The sequence below is a fragment of the Leptinotarsa decemlineata genome, unplaced genomic scaffold (assembly GCF_025532065.1).
Source record: "Leptinotarsa decemlineata unplaced genomic scaffold, Ldec_3_MD MMD2_tig00000199_RagTag_RagTag, whole genome shotgun sequence".
Lineage (NCBI taxonomy): Eukaryota > Metazoa > Arthropoda > Insecta > Coleoptera > Chrysomelidae > Leptinotarsa > Leptinotarsa decemlineata.
Genome location: NW_027412544.1, coordinates 4274127 through 4298516, shown reverse-complemented (window position 1 = coordinate 4298516; position 24390 = coordinate 4274127). Strand labels below are relative to the sequence as shown.

The 24390-nt window shown below is 32.7% G+C and overlaps 1 protein-coding gene across 2 annotated transcripts in view; it reads left to right on the top strand.

Moving 5' to 3' along the window:
• ash1 (histone-lysine N-methyltransferase ash1) overlaps window positions 1–24119 on the top strand; it is a 100113-nt gene extending 75994 nt beyond the window's left edge. For both annotated transcript variants that reach the window (XM_023156399.2, XM_023156400.2), the window contains 9 exons: window positions 1195–1873; window positions 8244–8674; window positions 11091–11713; window positions 16005–16236; window positions 16298–16633; window positions 16722–16926; window positions 17707–17955; window positions 20828–21239; window positions 23322–24119. In XM_023156399.2, coding sequence (XP_023012167.2) covers window positions 1195–1873; window positions 8244–8674; window positions 11091–11713; window positions 16005–16236; window positions 16298–16633; window positions 16722–16926; window positions 17707–17955; window positions 20828–21239; window positions 23322–23465 — 3311 coding nt within the window. In that variant the 3' untranslated portion in view covers window positions 23466–24119. The remainder of the gene's footprint in view (window positions 1–1194; window positions 1874–8243; window positions 8675–11090; window positions 11714–16004; window positions 16237–16297; window positions 16634–16721; window positions 16927–17706; window positions 17956–20827; window positions 21240–23321) is intronic.
• The last annotated feature ends 271 nt before the right edge of the window (window positions 24120–24390 follow it).

Genomic DNA, 24390 nt, shown 5'->3' with positions numbered 1-24390 from the left:
TAGCCAAAGTAACGCGTCGGTCGGTAGCCAAGCGGTTCGGCGTGGGTACTTTATTCACTCACTCGAATTGACGGCCGTGTTGGTCGGTGGTTCAAGCCCTAGTCTGAACGATCGATCTTCACTTGCTTTCGTCCAACCCGTGTTAGGAATCACACGTTAAAAGGTTAGACCTCGTTAATCCTTAGCTCGCACAAGTTTCGACTTCTGAGGGTTGTCGTTCGTAGGGGTGCGACAGCTGATTAACGGAAAAACATTTCAAACAGATTTTTTTTTTTAAACAGATAATTTCAAAAATCTTTGCTGATTAGGGGTCAAATGAATGTATTTTTTGTGAAAAAAGGAACATTGACCAGAGTTGAAAAGTGACAGTACAATTATAGTGCAATTACTGTATAAACAAAACATTTTCTTCATACATAAATTACAAAACAGGTATGCGAATCATTCTGAAGTGCAAAAATATCTCTGATTTGAAAACACTCTCCAGTGGTTTTCTGTTTCTGACTGACTCTATAATTTTTTTTTCTAACGTCCATTTAAAAATCTTACTGAGTGCTTCATTTGTTCATTTTTGTGCTTTGCACTTACCACCAGCGTAGGCAACAACCTTGCATTTGTCCGGAAACGCTATCCTCAAGACTAGGTCGTAGAGCACGTTCCATAGTGATGGATCCCTGTGGTACCCCTTGAGTAGTGGTCAACTTATTTTGAGCGAAATCAAATGACCAAGGCCACGGTATCACAAGTCCATGGAAGTTATTATTCTATAGGGGTCTTAAAGACTATGAAAAATTACCTAGGAACTTCAAAACATCCAAATCATCATCCAATTCAAAAGAAAATTCATGAATATATGCAGAAAATCGGGAACTGACTGATTGAATGTACACTACTATATTTTTTAACCTGTTTAATGAAATCATTTTAAATAAGTGAGAAGGTTCGTAAAGTTCAAGCTAATAATAAATTTGAATAGATGCATATTCAATAGGAATTACTAAGTAATTGTTGATTGTTTTTCATTAATATGGAATGTATATTCACTAATTTAAATTTTTGTTGTATTTAGTCATTCGGCCCATGTCTAACAAAATACGTCGAACGTTTTCAGTAAACTTTTGCAATAATTTTTATAGTCATATAATGATAATTACTCCAGAAAGACGTACTAAAGTAATCACTGTTCTTTTACAGGTTTTCCTACAGTCAAAAAGAAAAAAAAGAAACTTCCCACTCCTGAAACTTCAACTCCATTACCAATCGAATCCAACCCAGTGAGCATTTGTGATCGTGTTCCTAAAGAAGGGGAAGAGTACTCCAAGTTTGTACAAAGAACTGAAAAACCAGAAATATCAGTTTCCACTCCAGTGACTCCGGAAAAATCTAAAACTGAAGATCTTTCTTCTAAATGGGAGCTCATGAGTGAATGCGAAAGTCTGCCTCAGGACGAGAGGACAGAATTCGAGGACGATATTAAACCTGACAGGATGACTCTGCGTCAAAGAGACTTGTCTCCCACAACCTCCAGCGAAACCCGAACTAGCGAACGTAATAAACTGAAAATGGAAGATGCAGATACGGATTTAGAGGTGTCGTTGGAATCCAGCATCGAACGACTTAGGTCGAGGTTGGAAGATCGAAAGAAGCGGAAAAAGAGCATGGAGAAACTCGTTGAAAGAACTAGTGGGTATCCGAAAAGGAAGTTGAGGGATGTTTCTCCGGCAAGCAGTATAGAACCTCTGGCAGAAAGAAGACTGAAAGAAGAACAAGCTTCCGCATCAGGAGATGAAAAGAGGGGGAGAAGGGCACCGAAGTGGAGGAAGAAAAAGTATTTGGTAGCTGGGCTGTTTTCAGACTACTATAAGGAAGATGAGTAAGTGTTGAAAATTATATGAATTCCAAGTAATAGAAGTACTTTCGGAAATAAGAAGTCATATGTGTATATACCATATGTAAACCAATTCAGGCTCACCCCTATAACTTTTTTGTTTCTCTTTGTATGAAATATTTTTTGGTGATGATAGCCCTCGCAGTATTTTCCCATCGAAATAGGATGTTTGTATTTAAAATGAACTGAATCCAAAAATGTATAAATGTAATAGGTACTTGTGATATAATGTTTGGAACCTTTGGTGTAGTAATGAATATTACTGGAGTTTTTTCCCAACACCAAATCGTTATTTTTACACCTCGACACGTGTTTCGATCACCAAGTGATCATCTTCAAGAGGAAGATAAAACTGAAGATGATTGAAGATATTCACTTGGTGATCGAAACACGTGTCGAGGTGTAAAAATAACGATTTGGTGTTGGGAAAAAACTCCAGTAATATTCAATGTAATAGGTGTTCAATTCGAAATTCCAATGTTGGACAAGCAATTGACTTGTGTTACACTGGCAAACTGCACTGAATCAAATGGCGCTTATTTCAGTTGAATTGAATAAGTATTCAGTGAAATATCACAGTATAGAGAAGACTCATAGAAATGGTCAAGAGTTTTGAAACAAGCTAATAGTACAAAAAACTACAGTACCGAGTCTTAGTGTTGTTTGCAAAAAACCATAGGTACAATAATGGCCAGAATTAGAGGTTGACCTAGATGATGTACATAGAGATTGAAAAGAAGCCCATTTGCAGTAATCTCCAGTGGAAAAAAGTTTTGTTATATTCTAATTCACATAAGTTTTGAATGTTTTGAGGCTGATTTGTCCAATTTCCACAGATGTATATCTGGCGTCACCATTGATATTGTCTCATATATATATTGGTCGATGTCAATGTGTGTAGTAGCATGTGTATGTGATGTCGTATGTGATTTTCTCTTCAAAGTGAAGTTCAAAGTGAAGGAAGAATACAATATTTAATATTAAACGATGCAGAATTTTATGCTGTTCATTTGAAACTAGTGGATGAAGTTTGCTAAAAGAGTTTAAATGAACTGCATTAACATTTAATTTATTGCAGTGCCTACAAAAAGTGTATAAAAAAAAACAATTGTGATAAGTATTCAAAAGAGTTATTCGTTTATCTTCGATTTTTTTATACGGACGAATTTCATAGTCCAGGTGCTTAAGGATTATTCTAACTATAAATTATGGAATGTGTCACCTGTAAAGAAACTTCTACTGAACCGACTCTAGCATGTGATAGCTGTCATAGACCCACTCATAGAGAATGTTCGGGCCTGAAAGCTAGTGAGATGAAGGTGATGGACCTAAAGGGTAAAAGAATTCTCAAGTTCTACTGTGAGGATTGTCAAAACGGAATTCGACTCATTCCCAAATTAATTGTTAAAATTGACAACTTGGAAGCTGAGATAGAGAAATTGAAAAATTCAGCAGTTTCAGTAAAACCTGTTATGGAAGAAATGCAAAGTAGAGAAGACTGGATTTGTGAGATGGTGGACCGACAATCGTGCACTTCAAACATTATTATCTTCAATATTAATGAATAAAAATTGAAAACTCAACCGGAAAGAATGTCTGAAGATATCAAATCTGTGGAAAATGTTCTGAAAAATTATAACAATATTGATAAGAGCCAGTTGAAAATGTTCAGGCTGGGAAAGTATACTGCTAATAAAATTAGACCCATAAAAGTTATATTAAAATCATCAGATGATGCAAAGTTCATCTTGAAAAATAAACATTTTTGTGATATTCCCAGTATCAGAATATATGGAGATCAAACTAAGGCACAGCGTGCATATTTTCAAATTATTAAGGAAAATCTGAAAAATATGTTTGAAAATGGTTACAATAATGAAACAATTAAATTTATAAACAATAAACCAACTATTGTGGATAAACAGGATCTAAAAAATGGTCAGTAAGCCCTAATATACTATATAATTCATATATTATCTATTTTAATGCTCAAAGCATTGTAAAAAATCGTTATCAAATTCAAGAATGTATTGGGTGCTATTATCCTAAGCTCATTTTACTGAGTGAAACCAGAACTACCATAGATATTGAAGATAACAAAATTTGCATTAATAATTATAATTATGTTCGCTGTGACTCTAATAGTAGATTTACGGGTGGTGTTATTTTGTATATTAGAAATGACATTCATTATTCTGTATTCAAAACATTCAAACTACAAGATAACTATTGGTGCACAATATTAAGAATTGATTTCATTACGAAAATTTATTTTGTTGGACGTTTGTATCATTCACCATCAAGTTCTAATGCAAAATTTATTGAGGATTTGGAATCTATTTGCGATAGTCTGTTCACTTCAAATAAAAATTGCATTGTAGTTGGAGATTTTAATATAGATCTGCTTACTAATTCTTTTTATGGTGAGAAAATGAAAAACCTTCTACAATCATATGGAATTGAACAATGTGTAAATGATCCCACCCGAGTTACAAATACTAGCGAAACACTAGTTGATTATGTCTTGAGTAATATCAATAATTTAAAAACTGAAGTTCATAATTGCCCTAAAATCACTGATCACTCGATAATATCAGTCAATTCAATTAATAGCATCAAATTTGAACTTAATGTGAAGCAATTCAGAAAACTTAATGTTAAAAATTTAGATAATATTAAAATTAGTCTCATGATGCAAACTTTCAATTTGGACTCCGCTAATGTTGAAATTATTTATAGCGATCTCTTGGAAAAATGTGAAAAAGTAATCAACGATATGGCGCCTATAGATCACTGTCGATTTAAGTCAAATATTCCATGGTTCGATTATGAAGTATTTGATAAAATTCAATTAAGGGGCAGAGCTTACAGAGATTTCCGAAATAACTCTAATAATGAAACTCAAAGTAAATGGCAAATTTTCAAACGGTTTAGAAATGAGGTGACAAATCTTCTGAAAGTAAAGAAAAGGCAGTACTATTTTGATAAGATTGACATATTCAAAAGCAATCCAAAAAAAATGTGGAAAACACTAAAAAAATTAGTTAATAAAAATGATCTGAACACTCCACTCAATATAATTTTTGATACATTAGATGGGCAAAAAACTATAAAAGACAACTTAGAAATAGCACAAAGTTTTAATCACTACTTTATTGAAAGCATTCACAGTATAGTTCATAGTATAAATATTAATGAAGACTGGACCAACTTAAATAATAATATATACATGCCATTCGATAAATTTGAAGTACTCACAATGCCTCACTTACGAAAAATAATCCGCGGCATGAACAATAAATTTTCTATTGATGAAATATTGAACTGTAGGATGCTAAAGGAGATATTTGAAACTATAGGACATGCTAATCTAAATTTCGTTAATACATCGTTAACTACTGGTGAAATTCCACAAAGTTTGAAAATTAGCACTATTGTACCAATTCAAAAAGTTCCTAATACCAATAAAGCTGATGAATTTCGCCCAATCAATACATTACCATCTATCAAAAAATTACTCGAAGTGGCTGTATACGATCAGTTATTACATCATGTTGAGTCAAATTGTATTTTAATGAATAATCAGTCAGGATTTCGAAAACAGTTTTCATGCGAGTCCGCGTTACAATATGCCATATAAAAGCTCAATTGGATAATATGAAATATGTAATTACTGTGTTCCTTGATCTGAAGAGAGCATTCGAAACCATTGATCGTAAAATATTGTTGGTTAAACTCAAGGAATATGGGATAAGGGGCAAGGTATACCAATGGCTAAATAACTACCTCCAGCAACGTAGCCAAAGGGTACGTTTCAAGTCTGAAGTTTCGTCTGAGTTGGATAATGATGTTGGCATTCCACAGGAAAGTGTTTTGGGCCCATTATTGTTTCTATTATACATTAATGATATTAACCTCTTTGTGGAATGCGAATTCATTAACCTCTTTGCTGATGATACCTTAATTGCTTGTAGTGACGTCTGCCTAGATACGGCTATTCAAAAATGAATAATGTTTTACAATCAATTAGCAAGTATTTGAGTTTGAATAAATTGAAATTGAATGTGTCTATGATATTCACAAGTAAATACAGATATTATACCATTAATATTAATAGCCTTAACCTAAACATCAATAATGAACAAATTGAAATTGTATCGAATATCAAGTATTTGGGCTTCCAGTTGGATAACTTTCTGAAGTTCAATACCCATTCCAATTATATTCATAAAAAAATTTCAAAAAAAAACTTTATTTTTTCTCTCGTATAGCCCAGGAATTATCAACCGAAACAAAAATCACGGTATATAATTCAATTATTCAGCCGCATTTTGATTATTACTCATCAGCCCTGTTTTTGTTTGATCTTACTAAGCTGAATATGCTACAAAAAGTTCAAAATCGTGGCATGAGAATAATTCTGAGAACTAATCGTCTCACCCCCATAAGATCTATGTTAGCAACGCTTAATTGGTTCTCAGTCGAAAAAAGAATGTATTATTTCACAATGATTTTTGTATATAAAATATTGAATAGCCTGGCTCCATTCACATTCACACTTATAACACTCGGGGTAAAAATGACATTCCCATTAGCAGCACTGCTTATCGCAGTACTATGAACTCTTTATTTTTCAAAGGTTTCCAAAAATTTAATAAACTACCAGACTTCATTAAAACATCATCATCGTTGAATTTGTTTAAAAAACAATTGAAATAACTTATTAAGATGAAATAGATATCGTACTGAAAGCAATTCTTGTAATTTTTGTAATTCTACTAATTCTATTAATTCTATTTTTAAAATTGTGATTTTCGTATATTATTGTTGCATTGTATTTCTTTTTTTGTGTTTGTCTAATGTTGTATATATACACCGTTGATTTAATTGGGATATATATGTATATTAGGGTTACCTATTTTTAAATAAAGATCTATCTATCTATATATGGGTTCGATCAAAATGCATAAAAACCCTGCTGTCTTCACTGCTTCGCTTTTGTCAAAAACTCTCGACGCAAGAAATGTCATTGACCCAATGTTGTGCACATGTTGTTAGAAGAATCATAAAGTGAATGGTGTCTGGCATATTTTTTATTCATTTATCTATTCGGTATAATTGGAAAAACCCTAAGTTACAATGTTGTAAAATATACATGTAGGTATACTTCAATTCAAAAATAGTTACATAATTCATACGAATATTAAAATATAAATTAAAAAGCAACTTGAAAACTAAATGCTGAATAAAACAATTCAAACCAATACCATCACTAAAGTCTAACAAACATACAAGGCATAAATCTATAGACTGAATACATAATTGACTGCAGACTTTTTGAAGACCTCCAAGGAGTAAGTTCTGGTGCTTTAGCTTCCCTTAACATTCTTGAAATTGAACTATTAAATCCATAATGGGTAGAATGTGAGTTCTCAATGAAAACAGCTCTATCATCCCTTGTTACTCCTTACTTGACTCTCAGGCCAATCAAACAGAGAAGTTCTGGGCAATGGGGAATGTTCCTCAATTTGGGTTATTACAGCAATTGCAAGTTTGAACAAAATAAAGTTGAGTTTAATTCATGAGTTTTTCAGATTCACTTCAAAAAGTATTCAAATTGATGTTTCAAATGTTAGGTTTTACTTTTTAAAGGGATTTGTTTCTAATTCACATATTGGCAACAGCGCCTATATCAAAGTACCTAGATATTCTACTTTAAAAAAGGAAAATTATCTTTATAAATCAACAATTAAGGCAAAATATAAATTATAGTTCAATACCACCTCCACAAGCCACATAAACAACAGTTGTTTTGTTATTTATTTATATAGAGGAATATAGGTTAGGTGCACAAAATGTCATATTTCACAGAATGTCTCGGAACTCGGAACATAAGTAAACAGAACAGCACGCCTCTGAAATATGTCATCTTTGTTTGTCTCATACAGGTAACAGATTCATTGTCCTTTATTAGCTATAACCGATGTTGCCAAATGGTGAAATGGAAACGAATCCCTTCAAATGTTTAATGCATTATCTCATTCCTTTTTTTTTAAGTATTCAAATAATTTTTTAAAGAAAAAGGACGAAATGATAAGTTTAAAATACGTTGTTTTAGAGCTCTTTTATGAAAACTACTTGATTTTCGTCAGGAGGAACATTCCCCATTAGATATTCAACTTATCGACCATTATGTGAAAAATAATCTTTCACCTAATATCAAATGAATGCATCTAGGGGTTCTATATTTTTATAGTTATTCAGTTTCTTCAGTGATAAAATTCGGAACTTTCAACTATACTTCTACTAGTGATCAAATTTCTAAACCTAAAAAAGCTTTTTTCTTCATTTTCAGTGAGGCAATACGACAAAAACGGGCGGAGAATGCTCAAAAACCCTCTCGAATAGTTTACAATCCTGCTGAACATCCGTATGGATTACTTCCACCCCCTCATCATTGCGGAAAGTACTTGCGAAGCAGAAGGGTTCCATTTCAACTCCCTTATGATATTTGGTGGCAGCACACTCATTCCCAACTTCCTGGAAGAGACATTGTTCCATCTTGGAATTACAGAAAGATTCGTACCAACGTTTACAATGTCAAAACGACGACAGGAGCGTGCGAACCTCAATCTTGCAATTGTAAACCATCTAGTAATTGCGGAGATGATTGTATCAACAGGTTGGTTTTGTCCGAATGTCCAGCAAGCCATCGGTGTCAAAATCAGAGGATACAAAGACATGAATGGGCTCCTGGTATTGAGAAATTCATGACGGAAGTGAAAGGTATTTAAATATTTTTTTTTATTTTTTTATGTATTGATTTAACATGATTATCGTTGAAACATCACTTCAGCTAGCAATCTCTGCGGGAAGCATATTGTTTTGCTTTTTGAAACGGTATTTTGAATTTCAACAAGGGATATACAAAGAATGAAAAACTTCCAAAAATTGGAACTAAAATTTCATACTCTCCAGCAAAAATGTCTAGGTCATCTACAGATGTTACTTTCAGATGCAAGTTTGAAGAAAGAGTCCGTCTGGAACAACTAATTCTCTCACTGGTATTGAAAAACTCAGAAAGAATATTTTTCCTTACTCTCCTAACAAAATTACCGGAAACAATATGTCTTCAGCTGTTTAAGATTTCCCAACTACATAATGAGAGAAAAAACAAAAATTTTACCTGGATAGAAAATTTGCAAACATGAACAATTATGAGTTTCTGAATATAGTTCAGTATAAGATTTTTCGTCAAAATATTCAAGCACCGCCAACTTTCTGGTGATGGTTTTATTCAGATTTAATAATATCAGATTTAATAAATATATCCTATAGTCTATATATAAACGTTTATTTATTTCCAAAAAAAATACAAAGGTTTATACAGGAAATATATATAAGAAATATTCCTACATAAATATATAATGTCAATCTCATAATGTAAATTGATTCAGCAAATAATTCTTTGAGGCTGTTCCAAATTTTTTTTGTGTTGAAAAATTATTTGTCATTTGGTAATTCATTATAGGCAATTATTCCTTTGTAAAATATAGATTTTCTGGAAAATGTTGATATGAGATTTTTTATTTTGTTTGATGATCATGTACATTTCTGTTTTATAAATTTCATAGTGGAATGTTTTTTATTCTTTTTAAGAATAATGTCGATAGTGAAACCCTAATATTTATGTCTTTCAACTATTTTAATTTAGTCACCAGCAATTTTGATGCTCAGTTTATTCAAGTTGATGAGATTATATGTGTTCTCGGTAGTTGTGATCATGGCTTTTGTCTTGCCAATATTCAACTTGACTTCATTCATGTTGAGAAAAGTTGGTATCTTCAATATTGAGCCGCTACAGGCCAAAGATAATCGCCCCCAGCAATCATTATATCTTCAGCATACAAATATGATAGTTCAAAATATTCAATATGTTCTGTATGATCTAAATATAAACAAAGGGGATCCCAAGACCTCTTTTGTGGAACACCTGTTATATTTTTTGCACACGATATATAGTCATTCACTTTTGTATATTGTGACCTACTTGGCAAATAGCTACTGAACCCTTGAAATACATTTCCTTTTATATGTTAATATTTGAGTTTGATGAGTAATATTGAAATATCAATAGTTTCATATACCCATTTGAAATATATGTGATGGAATCGTCTGGCTTGATGAAAATCCATAATTTATTCAAGAAACACTTCATCGTGAGATTTTCACTAAACAGTTTTACAAAAATGCAACCAGTGTTTTGCTATACAGGCATGTCTATACACCTGAATATGTGTAGTGGAAATCTCACAATGAAGTGTTTCTTAAATATGTTATAGATTTCCATCAAGTATCAGCCGATTCCATCACATATGATGTAAGTGTCTCAGGTGATGTTGAAAAATTACAATCACAAAGGTTCAATAGACTCTTGAAATCATCAATACGTATGCATGTAAGAAATTTCAATATTGACTCTACAATCAAAACAAGGGGTTTTTTGTTTAAAATGTACCATTATCAAAGAAATAATAAATTCGAAAACATATCACTCATACCTTTAGAAAACATGCTAGATTAAGAATTAACGAAATATATTTGTTTTATTTTTATTTCCTGCAGATTTGATATTATCAACACTTTATTGTGAGATTTCCACTACACAGTTTCAGGCGTGTCAGGCATATAGATACGCCTGAAGAAGCTGTTGTATAGCGAAACATGTACTGCGTTATTGTAAAACTGTTTAGTGAAAATCTTACAATAAAGTGTTTATTGAATGCCTTTTGAAATCAAGGAAAACTGCTATTACATATTTAGTATTATTTACTGTTAACTTCCATGTAGCTAATTTTGGTTGTAGAGCATTTGGACCTGAAGCCAAACTTGTATTCACTTTAATGCTCATTAATTTCATGGTTGAAATTAATTTCATGGTTGAAATTAATTTCATGGCTGATTGAAAATAGCCACTTCTAACACTTTTCTGAAGTTGACAATAGTACTAGTTTCTAAGTCTTGTGGAAATTCGCCCTTAGATAATGACTTGTTGACAAAATTTGGGATAACATAACCTGTGATTTCATTTTACTATTCAGTACTGGGCGAATTCCAAATAAACAAAGTATTAACAACTATGAGATTCACAGTAATGCATAGTAGAGGTGAAACACTAATATAAGTAAATATTCTTTCGAAGGATGGGGTGTCCGAACGAAGCAACCAATTAAAAGCGGTGAATTCATCTTGGAGTATGTAGGAGAAGTAGTAACAGATCAAGAGTTCAAAGAGCGAATGGGAACCATCTACACCCAAGACACTCATCACTACTGTTTGCATTTAGATGGTGGTTTGTTGATTGACGGACACCGCATGGGAGGTGATGGGCGCTTTGTTAATCATTCCTGTGCACCAAATTGCGAAATGCAGAAGTGGTCTGTCAACGGGCAATTTCGGATGGCTCTTTTTGCTTTGAGGAACATAGAAGCTGGAGAGGAGCTGACATATGACTACAACTTTTCCCTTTTTAATCCGGCCGATGGACAAGAATGCAAGTGCGGTAGTGAGCTGTGTCGTGGTGTGATTGGCGGAAAATCTCAGAGGGTGCGACAACTTCCTGAACCAAACGTCAGTAAGAATCCTGGAAGGGTCGGAAGACCTAGAAAAACGGAGGCCAAAAAGAAGGCGAGCAGTAGTAAAGATGTTGAGAAAGTTCCTGTTGTAACCCCAGTTCTGCCAACCATTCAGGTGAAGCCCATGAGCCATCAGCAGAAGTGTTTTATTTTAGAACATCACTGTTTCCTCTTGAGAAATCTATCGAAGGTATTTATTCATAAATTTAATTCAGCATGCTTACCAATCTTCATTAAACTAAAAACCTACTACTAATAGTAGTAATCTTAATTTGAGCAATTTCATTCACAAAAAATTAGTATGCAGTGATAAAGAAAATGCCACAAAGGATCTGGTAAATAAAATAAATAGTACACGGAGTATTCATCAAAAGAACCGCTCATATTGTGAATAAATAAACAAATTGTCTGTTCCCTCTTCCATCCTATAATTTTGATTTTACACTTGAAAAACTCGGATTATATATAACGTGAATGATTAGGTTTATTCATATTGCTGAATGGGCTGTGAACTCAGTATTTTATGGCATTTAATTCATAACCAATCAATCAATGAATCATAATTGAACTTTATTGTCTAAAAGAGAAAACTTTGTTGACAAGGCATAGATTATATGTACAATACAATAGTATATGCTTATTAATTTATCAGTGTTTCATACAAAATGGTTAAAACTTTGCAGATATAAACAACAATAGATATACATATATCTTTGGTCTAGTTGTGCAAGAACATCTCAGGATTAAATCACAAGTAAATATAGAACGCAGATAATTTGATCTTATTGATACATGCTAAAGCTACAATTAGCTCAGCATACTGTCACTATAATATTCCTGCAGGCTGTAGTATCCTTTAGTTAATAATTTACTTTTTGGATCGGCAGATGATTGAAGAAAGAAAGTTTTTGGCTTTCTACTACTCCATCTTGTTACAAAAAAAAAGGATGAGGGAGTCTTCCAAAGAAAGGAAGGAAGTAACTTTATACATGGATGTGTAGATCATGCAAAGAAGTAACTTTCAGTTTGTGTCTGAAAGTTACTTCTTTGCATGATCTACACATCCATGTATATAATTACTTTCTTCCTTTCTTTGGAACACTCCCTCATCCTTCTTTTTTTTTGTATCAAGATAGAGTAGTAGAAAGACAAAAAACTTTCTTTCCCAAAAATTAATCACTCCTAAAAAATATAACCCCTTAAATTCATGATTGAAGAGTTTTTCACTTTCAAACATGACAGATTTTTTGGTTTATGTCGGTAGGTTTAGTTGGGGTAGGGGTAAGTCGTTGTTTTGACGAGTATTATATGGTCTTATAATTGTCATATTGGATTTTTTCTTGTGCATCAAACACACTGTCTCGAAGATAAGAATACTCTACAAGGTCGAATGCCATGTTTTAGAAAAAGCTATTTACAGCGATCTCTGTATTTAGTTTTGGATAGATATCTTATAGCTCTTTTCTTTAAGACAAATACTGAGCTCATTAACTGATTACAGCAAAAGCCCCAGATCGAAATGCCATACATTGAGTGTGATTCAATGAGACAAAGGAAAGCAAGTCTGCCACAGTGTCTCCATAAATGAGTTTTTTGTTAGATCAGAGAGCTCAGTATCTGGTTTCACAATCCCTTCTATGTGGTACTTTTCAGTACAAATGAGTCTACCTAGCACACTTGAATTTTTTTTTGAATATACATCACCTATAATATCACATTGATAGAATTGAAGCAATTCAACGACGATTTTTAAAACTGCTGAGCCTAAAAACTGATGGCATTTATCCTCCAATAGAAACAATAGATTAAAATATCTGGTAGTTTCACTCTATTCGCGGATGATACTACAATATTGCGGAAAGAAAAAACTCAATGAAGCTAATTAAAATAATATCATCTGACTTGAAGAAGGTGAAGAGCTGGTGCGATGCAAATTTACTCTCTCTAAATGCATCCAAAACGAATATAATATCATTCAAATGTTCGCTTGATGACATTTCAATAGACGCTGACGTATTACAAAATAAATTAAACACAAAGTTTCTCGGTGTATTCATTGATAATAGGCTGAAATTTGATGAGCACCTTAAACAACTGAAGAGTAAGATCTCCTCAGGATGTTATGCAGTTAGAGTGGTTTCAAATGAGTTGGGTTTCCATGTCGCAAAGACCGTTTACCATGCACTTGTTGAATCTCGACTACGTTATGGAATACCTTTTTGGGGAGCATGCAACTCATCCCTCCTCTCTTCTGTATTAATATTACAGAAGAGGGCACTAAGATGTCTCTGTAAAGTTAAACCCAGAGAATCGTGCAGGAATTTGTTCACTGCCAATAAAATGATAACAGTCATCGCACTTTTTATCTTAGAGACAGTTTGCCTTATTTATAAACATAAATCGAAGTTCAACTTTGCTTCTACTGCTTATGCTACTCACAATAGCAATTATACCTTTAGACTTTCCATCCCAACTTCAAATTCAATCAAGGATTCCATATACTACAATGATGGTAAATTGTTCAATCATTTACCATTAGAAATGAGATCTGCAAATTTAAGCAACGTTCATTTTAAAAAGGCGGTGAAGAACCTCCTTGTGGATAGACCCTATTATAGTTCGGAAGAGTATTTTAGCGAATCCTTTTAATAATATATTACTAATATTTTTACTACTATTGTACCATCACTTTATACATGGTGGTATTTTATCTATACATTTTTAGAACTTTTTTTTATATTTACATTTATACATTTTTGGAACTTTTTTTTATTTACATTTATACTTTTTTAGTACTTTTTTTATATCAACATTGTATTTCTTGGAGTTTGTCAATAAGATGCAAATCTTCGGACAATAAAGTATATTTTGATTTGATTGATTTCATTTGATTTGAACCCACTCTGAATTGCTACAAAAGCATTACTTTTGCAGTCTCGAAAAAAGGTGTGAATATTATAGTGTTGCACTAACCTATAAAATTATCATATTTGCATTCCTAGAATCTGTTCCAGACACCCGAGTACTTTCTATATAAAAACATCTCGCACAAATGTTCTGGAGAATTCTCCGATCCATACCATGTGTAAAGTGACAAATTCTGTTAGCGATAATTTAGATATATTTAGTTGCAATTTGTCAAATATAAAATCTCTCTTCCAAAAATAATTGTTTTGTCACCTACAATAAATATAAGATGTGTAGTCTTTATAGTCACTTGTTTGTAGTGTTTGTAAACTTTACAGTCACTTGTTTGTGATGTACTCAGTATACTCTGTTATTTCCTGCTCTGTAATTGGGCTATGTCCTGTAGAGTATTGTATTTCAAATAAATAAATAAATAAGAATTTTCTTTTTTAAATTATTAAATTTTGATGAAGTTTTTCCACTCCATTGGTAATGAATTAGTTCATATAATGTCTGCAGAGTATAAATGTCTTCTTCTAGACTTTTTCCTAGTATCTTATCTTCATTTCCCCCTCCTTTTATTATTAGACGTTTTTGGGAGATATTGGACTGGTAATTGTTGAGGATTCAAATATACCTACTTGATTTTGTTCTTGGTCAACTAATTCGGCTCTGAACCCCTTTGACAGGACTAACTTGTCTCTAGTAGAGTTGTGATTAACAGTATTTTCTGTCTTACTAGTTTTGGCTTTTTCCATTTTCCTTATCTGAAGTTTTTCTTTAGTGCCCTTATGTTTTATTCTCATTGCTGCTATTTCAGTTTTTTTCTTGCTTCGTTGGTCGCCAGCGCATTATTTTTAATAATAATTGAAATTTATTGAACAAAATTACAATTATGCTCAACTGGCTATCGACCGAAGTCCTTCCGCCCTCATTATTTCTATTTTCACCCTCTGTTTGAGTGCTTTCGTCTACGCCACTGTTGGAATGTATACATTTGTCTGTTTGGGTGTCTGTTATTTTTTGTCTTTGGCTTTATCAGCCAGAGTTTTTTTCATTGAAGCAAGTTCACATTCCATTGTTTTTATTTGTGTTTCTTCAATCTTCAGTAACTCAATAAATTCACTTTTAGATTTAGTGGCTTCTTCCAAAAACATTTCTTTTTCATCCCTTAATATTTTAATGGATTTATCGTACATTAGACTATCATTGAGCAACTCACAAATGGATGTTTCAAGTTGATTTATTTTATGATCTTGATCAACTTCAACAACTTGAATTTCATCAGGACAACAGATGATTTTATTTTCTTGCAAGATCGTAATCTTACTCCTCATCCTACTTATACAACTTTTTTGGAATACACCAAAACACTTCACACATACATAATAATTAAAAACTATTGTTTTACAACATTTAAAGCCACTACTCAGGAAGCTCTGATAACCTGAAGTGCTCAGTGTAACCATTTTTAACTGGATATCAGAATTTTTTTGGTAATTGTAACTGTTTTTTACTTAAGGATTGACTAGTCTTTGATTTTTAACAAACCTTAATGGTGTTTTCTATTGAAGGTCAGAAAAGTACGGGACAGATCTTTGAGTATGGCCTCAGCAGGATCAAGACAACAAACTGCTACTCCAACTGATACCAGTGCTTTCATGAATCATTTGAATGCTTTGCAAAAGCCGAGAAGTATGAAAACCCGAGGATTGGCGCAGGTTGAAGATGATCCTGAATTGAACAAAACCGTCAAGTTGGCAGCGTTACTGAAAAAAATTTGGACAACTGTAATCAATGCCAAAGGTAGTATTACTAACGAATGTATCCAATATTTTTTTCATTGTTTGATTTTGCAAAATTTTAGATGAAAAAGGTGAATCTCTGAGTGCCCACTTTATGACGATGCCTTCTAAAAGAAAAGTACCAGAATTCTACACTCGTCTCACGAACCCAATAGATTTATCAACCATAGAGCAGAACATAGCGACAGGCATTTATAAAACTCCGGAAAGTTTTGACGAAGATTTCAATAAATTGTTTAGGGATTATATTCGCTTTTATGGGCGAACCAGTGAAATGGGTATCGGTGCCGCAAAACTCAAAAAGATATACGTAGACTCCAAGAAACAAAGCCTCAATAAATTCGAAGATGCTTTAGGAGCGAAGCCCCCTCCGAATTTTGTGTCCAACAGGAAGAAGAGTAAGTTTTGTGTTTTATAGAGTCATTCAACAATATTTTTTATAAATGTAGATCCTAATTATATTATTACTTGATTCTTTTTTCGCAGGTGAGGAGGAAGATATCATTCGATGTATATGTGGTATTCCAAGGGATGAAGGTTTGATGATACAGTGCGAACGTTGCTTGGTTTGGCAGCATTGCGAATGTGTGAAAGCTTATGCATCTGCGCCTAGTTACCACTGTGAGAAATGTGTTCCCAGAGAAGTAGATTATGAAATTCCATTAGATGAGTTCACTGAGCATGGTCACAGGTAGGGATTCAAAACTGTTTCACAATTTCTAAGAAGTATCCATCTTGTTTGTACAATTAGGTTAGGCTCAGATTTGTAAAAAGATGTGAAGTTCCTTCAGATCTTTGGCAAAGGTCATAGAGAGCATCAGGATTTCCTTCATTTGATCTCTTTTTGATCCTTTGTGTTCAGATATCCTTTCAAGTTTTGAGGTAATTACGAAGAGTATTTTCAATTTTTTTCATCCAATTAAGTCCAACAACCAATCAATGGAAAACCAATCAATGGACATTAAAGCAGAGCTTTCAGGCCATCAATCTGAAAAACTCTCGTTTCTCACCAAGAAATTAGTAAAAATTGTAAAGACCAATTCACATTTGCACAATTTTCTTCATGTACCATGCAATTTTACATCTGCGCAACACAAACCTTGTGAGTCTTATCATTTTCAAGATAGCAATAGGGAGACTAGCTGTAAACAGTTCAGTAAAAGAAATTTTTTTTCTAATTTTTTGGATAAAAAAGTGACATTCTTCCGATTTAAAATAAATATGATTTGTTGTCACTATATGAAATAACAGTAATAACAGTTTCTAAAAACATTGTGGACCAAGAGAATTATTTATTAATTCCTGCCATTTGAACAATGTGTGTGAAGTAAGAGATTATTGGGTCTGACAAATTTTTCCAAAATATCAGATATGCACTGTGACAACGTAAGACAATTTGGATACTGATAAACAACATAATTTCAGTCACTAATATATTTGAAGTGATTTCATGATATTTATATTTTTCCAGATATTATATGACGCTCATGAGAGGGGATCTCCAACTTAGGCAAGGTGATACGGTATATGTTCTAAGAGACATTCCGATACCTGGCACTGATAAAAAACATACTTACGATACAATAGAGAAGATTGAATACTCGGAGTTGGATATTTTCAGGATCGAAAGGTTGTGGAAGGAAGAAAAAACTGGAAAAAGGCTGGCATATGGACATCACTATTTAAGGCCTCATGAAACTTTTCATGAACCTACTAGAAAGTAAGTTCTGTCTATTCTTGTAATAATTCAGCTTCTAAATCTGTATTAATTATAGAGAGTATTGAACTGAGAAAACGTGAAAATTAAAGATATATTTAATAATATATTATAGAACTGTAAGAAATGGCACAATTATTTTTTTTGTCTTCCATATGCACTGAGCTTTTTTTATCTGTTTCCCATGTGAAAACAATTTTGATAGGTTAATTTTGAAGGATGTTAATTGATAACAAAAAATTGAATTTAAAGCAATAATTATATTTTGTGAATTTGATAAGCATGTTATATAATGTTTTGAGTATTTTTCTAAAAAATTCTGAGTGTTTTATCTTAACATCAACTCTTTTTTATGACTATTAAAGGGGGTAATTATTTCTTTCATTCATATTTTCTGGATATTAAGTCAAAATATACATATGTATTGTGGTTACTGAATGTTGTATGCAGCATGGACATAATTCACGTAAAAAGTTATCACTTTTAGTACTTTTTGATGATATAATTCGCGTCACTCACCTCGGAGACACTATCTTCTTTTTTTTGTTCATATGGAAAAAGGATATTGTTATACCTCTCTTGATAGGTCTTCCACGCACCTGGTTTACTTTTTGGAATGTTAACGAGTAAATATTCAAAAATGTTTTGGGAAACTTTCTACTTCTCCAATTTCAAAAAAAATGTTCACTTTCTGACAATAATGAAGCCTGTTTACAGATCTATTTCTCAAAATTATGGAATGTTTCTGGGGCATTCCACCTCTTATTCTATCCATGAGTTCTGGAAAGGACCCAATTGTCTAATTTACACTTTAGATTTCATGTGTTTCCACAAAAATTTAAGGTCGTCATATCAGGTCATCTAGCAGGCTATTTTAAGGAGCCACGTCTGAATAACCAACGGTTCAGAAAATTGTCAATCATATTCTTGTCTTAAGGAGGTGCCTAATCTTGCTGAAATGTACCGTCAAATTTTTGGTTAATTTTTTTTTAAATATTGGTCCTACAATGTTCTGGTTCGCCAGAATGCCCACCCAAACATTAACCTTTTGTGCCTTCTTGAAATTTATGGGTTCACGTCAGGCTGATATTGTCTATTCATTGTACCTTTCAGAAAAAAAGGTACATTCATCACCTGAAACAAATGTAGTTGATGTATTCCGGATTACAGGTCATGCAATCTTTCATAGTCACAGAAAACTTCAATCTTCTACTATATTCTTCAATTGATGAAGGATGCCTAATTTGTAGAGATAAGATTTACTTATGGTCTTCAAGATATTGTTCAATGGTACAGAAAGATACCCCACAATTCACAGCTACTTCTGTTAGGGAGTAATCATGATGTATCTCAAAATATCATGTCTTTCTTCTGTACTTTCGACTTATTGGATTATTGAGAAACTGCTGATTAAATATTCTTTCTGCTTTGTAATTACTCCTTGCTTCGAATGTAATAAAAATGTTTTTTTTTCATTCCAAGCTCAAGAATCACTGTTGTTACTTATTAGTAACTTTGTAAACGAAGTGTACTATGTTTGTAAAAACATTTTTCTCGAAAATATGTTTTCATCAATTTATATTTTATCCCCTTCAAAGTATTACCCCTCAAATATACACTTGTGTCAGCGTTTTTTCCAAACCTACAAGCAGTTCTGATATGCACTTTTTGGTATGTCCTGGAGCTCTCTCGGTGATTCGGTGTTTATCTCCTCAGTCGTCGCAAAACGCCGTCCTGTTATGGGTCTCTTCAATCTTGGAAACGAAAAATTCGCACGGAGCCAAATCTTGTGGAAACAAGTAAAAGTCGCACGGGGACAAGTCTGGCGAATACCATGGCTTAGGCATGATAACCGTGTTGTTTTTGTAAAAAAAATTACGAACAATCAATTACGAATGAGCAGGTGCATTGTCATGTAGCAAAAGCCATGAATTGTTTTTCCACAATACCGGACGTAGAAAGAAGTCCTGATGTACTACGCCATGGTAGTCGAAGAAAACAGTGAGCAAAACAAATGTCAAGGTTTTGCTCACTGATCGAATTTGGCGTGCTTTTTTTTGGTCTTGGCTTTTCTATAGAAATGATTGGACTTTGGTTTCGAAGTTATAACCATATACCCATGTTTAGTCACTAGTTACGACTCTTTTAAGCTAATCTGGATCGCCATTGACGTCATTCAACAATTCCTGAATGATACTCATATGAAGGTTCTCTTGGTCAAAATTCAGGAATTTGGGAAAGAACTTTGTTGCCACAAGCTTCATACCCAAAATTTTCGCACAAATTGCATTGCAAGAACTAACTGATCGTCCAGGGCGAGCGTCGTCATTTACATCGTCACAACATCCGTGAAAAGCTTGTACAACTTGTACAATCACCATATGCCACTGTCAACATTTCAAGTGTTATTGAGCACTCAATTCCATTTTTTTTACAAATAAATTGATGCAAATTCTATAATCCATTTTTGTTGATGGCAGAAAATCGCCGAACACGCAAATTTTTCTCAGACACTACTCTATTTATTTCAATAGTATGTTAAATTAATAATTGTCAGTTTTACCATTTCATGAAAAAACTGTCTTAGAAATTGAGACATTACAAAATTGACATGCTTGTCAATAAACCCCTTTCTATTTGAAAATCTTGCTAGCGGATAGTAAAATCACACTCTTGTTTTTATAATTAAAAACCACTAAAATTATGCTTTTTTATGTTGATTTTGTCCAAAAGCTATATCTAGACCCATTGAAAAGTAGTGGAGATACGTTTAATGACCGTACTTTGTTTGAGGAATACCGAAGGCATTTTGTTTCAAACTGAGTTTTTATGTTATCAATATCAAATTTATGATACTGAATGTCTTTATTTATAGATTCTTCCCAAATGAAGTCATGAGAGTTCCCTTATATGAAGCAGTGCCTGTCGAACTAGTCATCTCCCACTGTTGGGTGATGGACGTCAATACGTACTGCAAAGGCAGACCCATCGGTGCGCCTAAGGAGCACATTTATATTTGCGAATACAGAGTGGACAAAGGGGCGAAAATGTTCACCAAAGTACCCAAGAGTAAATTCCCAATTTGCACCAAGACCTTCGCATTTGAAAGATTCGAATCTAGATTGAAATTGTCTAGGACTTATTGTCCACATGACGTGGATGCTGCCTTGATGAAATCTGTGGGGAGGAAGCAAAAGAACAATGAAGATGCTCAGGTCGATGCTGGGGTTGGTAGTACTTCAAGAGAAGTTGTTACAACAGTGCCTGTCTTGCCACCTGTGGTAAGGGTAAGTACAAAATTTAAATCTACTGTTTACTGTGGTGATCGATAATATTTATTCAACTGGTCAAGTACAGCTAAGCATTTAATATGCTAGGGCATTCTCACATATCAACCGTACTATCATGGTTTAGTGCTGAGTCGGAGAATTCTCAAGAGGTTTTGTATCCCGAAAGAATTTACTGAGATTGGTATGTTTTCGTGTTTGGTAGCTCATTTTAAACCTTAAGACGCAATATCTGTTTTCATTTTAAATACTTTCAGATTACCTGAATATCTTGTTGGATGGTTATGTTGTTTACCATACCAAATGTGGCATTCGAAATATAACCTTCATTCTTGCAGCCAATGCCCATGATGTTTGCCACAGTAGCAAACAAAACGTTTGATATTGTAGCATTTGAAATGCTACAACACAGAATAATCGATACCTTTTACCTAATACTATTTCAAGAGAGAACACGCTGTATAGAAAAATAAAAAAAAAAAAACCGAACAAACAATATTCAGAGTATTCATTTTCACATCCAGGAAACATCAAAATGTTCGGAGAACCAATAAAGTCCATTTGATGGTATGTTTCTTATTTCGCGATTAAATTAATTTCTGGTGATTTTCCAATATCAGCTATGGCTCATACTGTCAGTATGTACACTCTAAAAACATCAGTTTTAATGAATATGAAAAATAATATAGCAGACATCATTTAACATTTTGAACACCTCTGATTGTCTTATCGTATCCTAAACTTTGTCTCTCCGTGGGTGCTGCCCTCAGTGAATATTTCCGTAGCGTGACGGTATTTCATGTTCCTTTTAAAATTGCCATTCCTAGCCAAGAAACTGAAGAGTTCAAATGAGAAGCATTGTCGAGATCACACAAGGAAAATAAATTTCAACTGTCACCTATGGTAGTTTCTGACCACTCTTTTGTGAAATTCATCAGTAATCATCCTTGGGAAATTGGACGAAGTCTATGTAACCGGCGGCCATCGAAAGAAATTCCAGATAAGATATATATATATTTTTTTTATTTATTTTTTTATTTGCGCTCCAACGAATATTTCCAAGAAAAAAAATATTCTATACAGTTTCTGTTTTACCGAAATTCAGATTAGGAAATATCAGGATTTTATTACTATTTCCAAGGTGTAAGGCAAAGGTATACGTATACGATTGCATATTGCTACAGGAAGAAATATCCTGAAATATATTTTTTTTTGAGATTGAACATAATTTATGATATATATGTATTTCTACAATGTTTTTCATAATAAATGTTTAGTGTGTGTTCAGAAATCTGTTGCATATCTTTTTATATATATTTTTTTTCCACGACATCATTGATCCTTATAGTTATATTTATCAGTTACATAATTATATATATATATATTCTCTTTTGATAACTAAACTGATTGGCGCCCAAAGAGGTTAATTTTGTATTTTTCGTCCCACTCACGACCCATAGCTCCCTCGTAAAAACTGAGTAACCGTTTGCAACTGTGTAGCCTTGTTTTATTTTATTCTCTTTGATTTTTTTAAACAACCAAGGTTATAATATTACACTTTCCATTTTGTTCTTTGTCACTCTTGGTTGTGAAAACCTATGTTCCAATATCAAATTTGAATGTTCGAGCTTATTATTATTATTATTAACCATCTAATAGTTTAGCTTGAATATGCCCTTCATAATTTTATATATTACAATAAGTTTTGAATTTTTTTGATGGTGCTGCCATTCCCCATACTAATATTGGATATTGAATTTTGAAATGAATTAACGAAACTTGAATGAATTCAATGCATTTCAATTGTATGAAATTTCTTATTTTTAATAAAATCTTAATTGTGGGAATTACTTTCCTTTTTATTGTTTTGATGTCGTTTTCATGATACGTGAACATAAATGAAGATTTCTGAAAATTAAGTGACATTTCATGGTCTTTCAAAAACAGATAGAATTAGGTTATGGCAGACTCCGTGTCACTATTTTTTCAAAATCTGGATTGTCCATCATTCAATATTTTTTTGATCTCCACATTTTTTCCCGATTATAAATAGTAACTTCATATATTTTATTGCTTTTTCAGACGCCTGCAGAGCAGAAAGCAAGACTCAATAGAATATTACTGAATCTCTTGAGTAAGATGCCAACTAAGCAAGTTATAGATGTGTCTTACCTGTTAGAGGGTGGACGTAGAAGAAAAAAACCAGTTGATAATGTTAATAAATAATGATATATGTCTCATTGTTTAATGAATTGGGTGATATTTTCAGATATTCTTTATTATTGTGTTTTGCGAGAAGCTAATATCTACATTGAATGATGTTATTGAGTAATTTTTTAAGATTTATTGAATATTTGACAGGGTGTTTTATCAGCAATGAAGTGGTGTGTAATTGACTTCTTTAGTTTTATTGATCTGGTTTTTATTGGCGCACCCTGTATATTGTTCTGTTTTTCTCACTTGGTAATTTTAATAGCTAGTCATAGTATTGTTAATATTAACTTTTCTATTATTTATTTGTACAGAAAAATTGTTGCTTTTATTTTAGCGTTGAACTTTCTGGGCTCGGTGAAAATTGTGTCTTATATTTAGGACGTGATTGGGTACAAATTTTATCTCGCGCTTATTATATTATAGATTATTACTCTACAATTTCATAATCTCTATTCTTTATATATTTCTGACACAAGGTATTATGTAATTATTGATTATATTTTATTTGTATATAATTTTTTGTAACATTTTATTTATGTTCTAATTTATTCGGTGAATCTGTTTAGATGTAGTTATTCTTGCCTGAATAGAATGAAATTTTGACACTATATGTTAATATCACAGTAGGATATACTTTTTATTATCAATAAAGTTGTTATATTTTCATGCAGTTTTTGATTTCTACTAAAACCCTAGAAAGAGGCAACTTGTAAATTCCCAAATCATTACTAGCAAAACTGGAAAAGTACATATGAAAAATTTTCTGCATGTTGAAAACAATGAACAAAATTAAATGTTTCAAGCATCATTCTGAATTTAAGATTTTGGTTCAATTTAATTTAATGAACTAATATTGATAAAGATGCCAGTATCTATTTGAATGAACATTTTTCAATTAATTAAGCTTTTAGCTCTCTTGCTGAATAGTTCTGGTCGT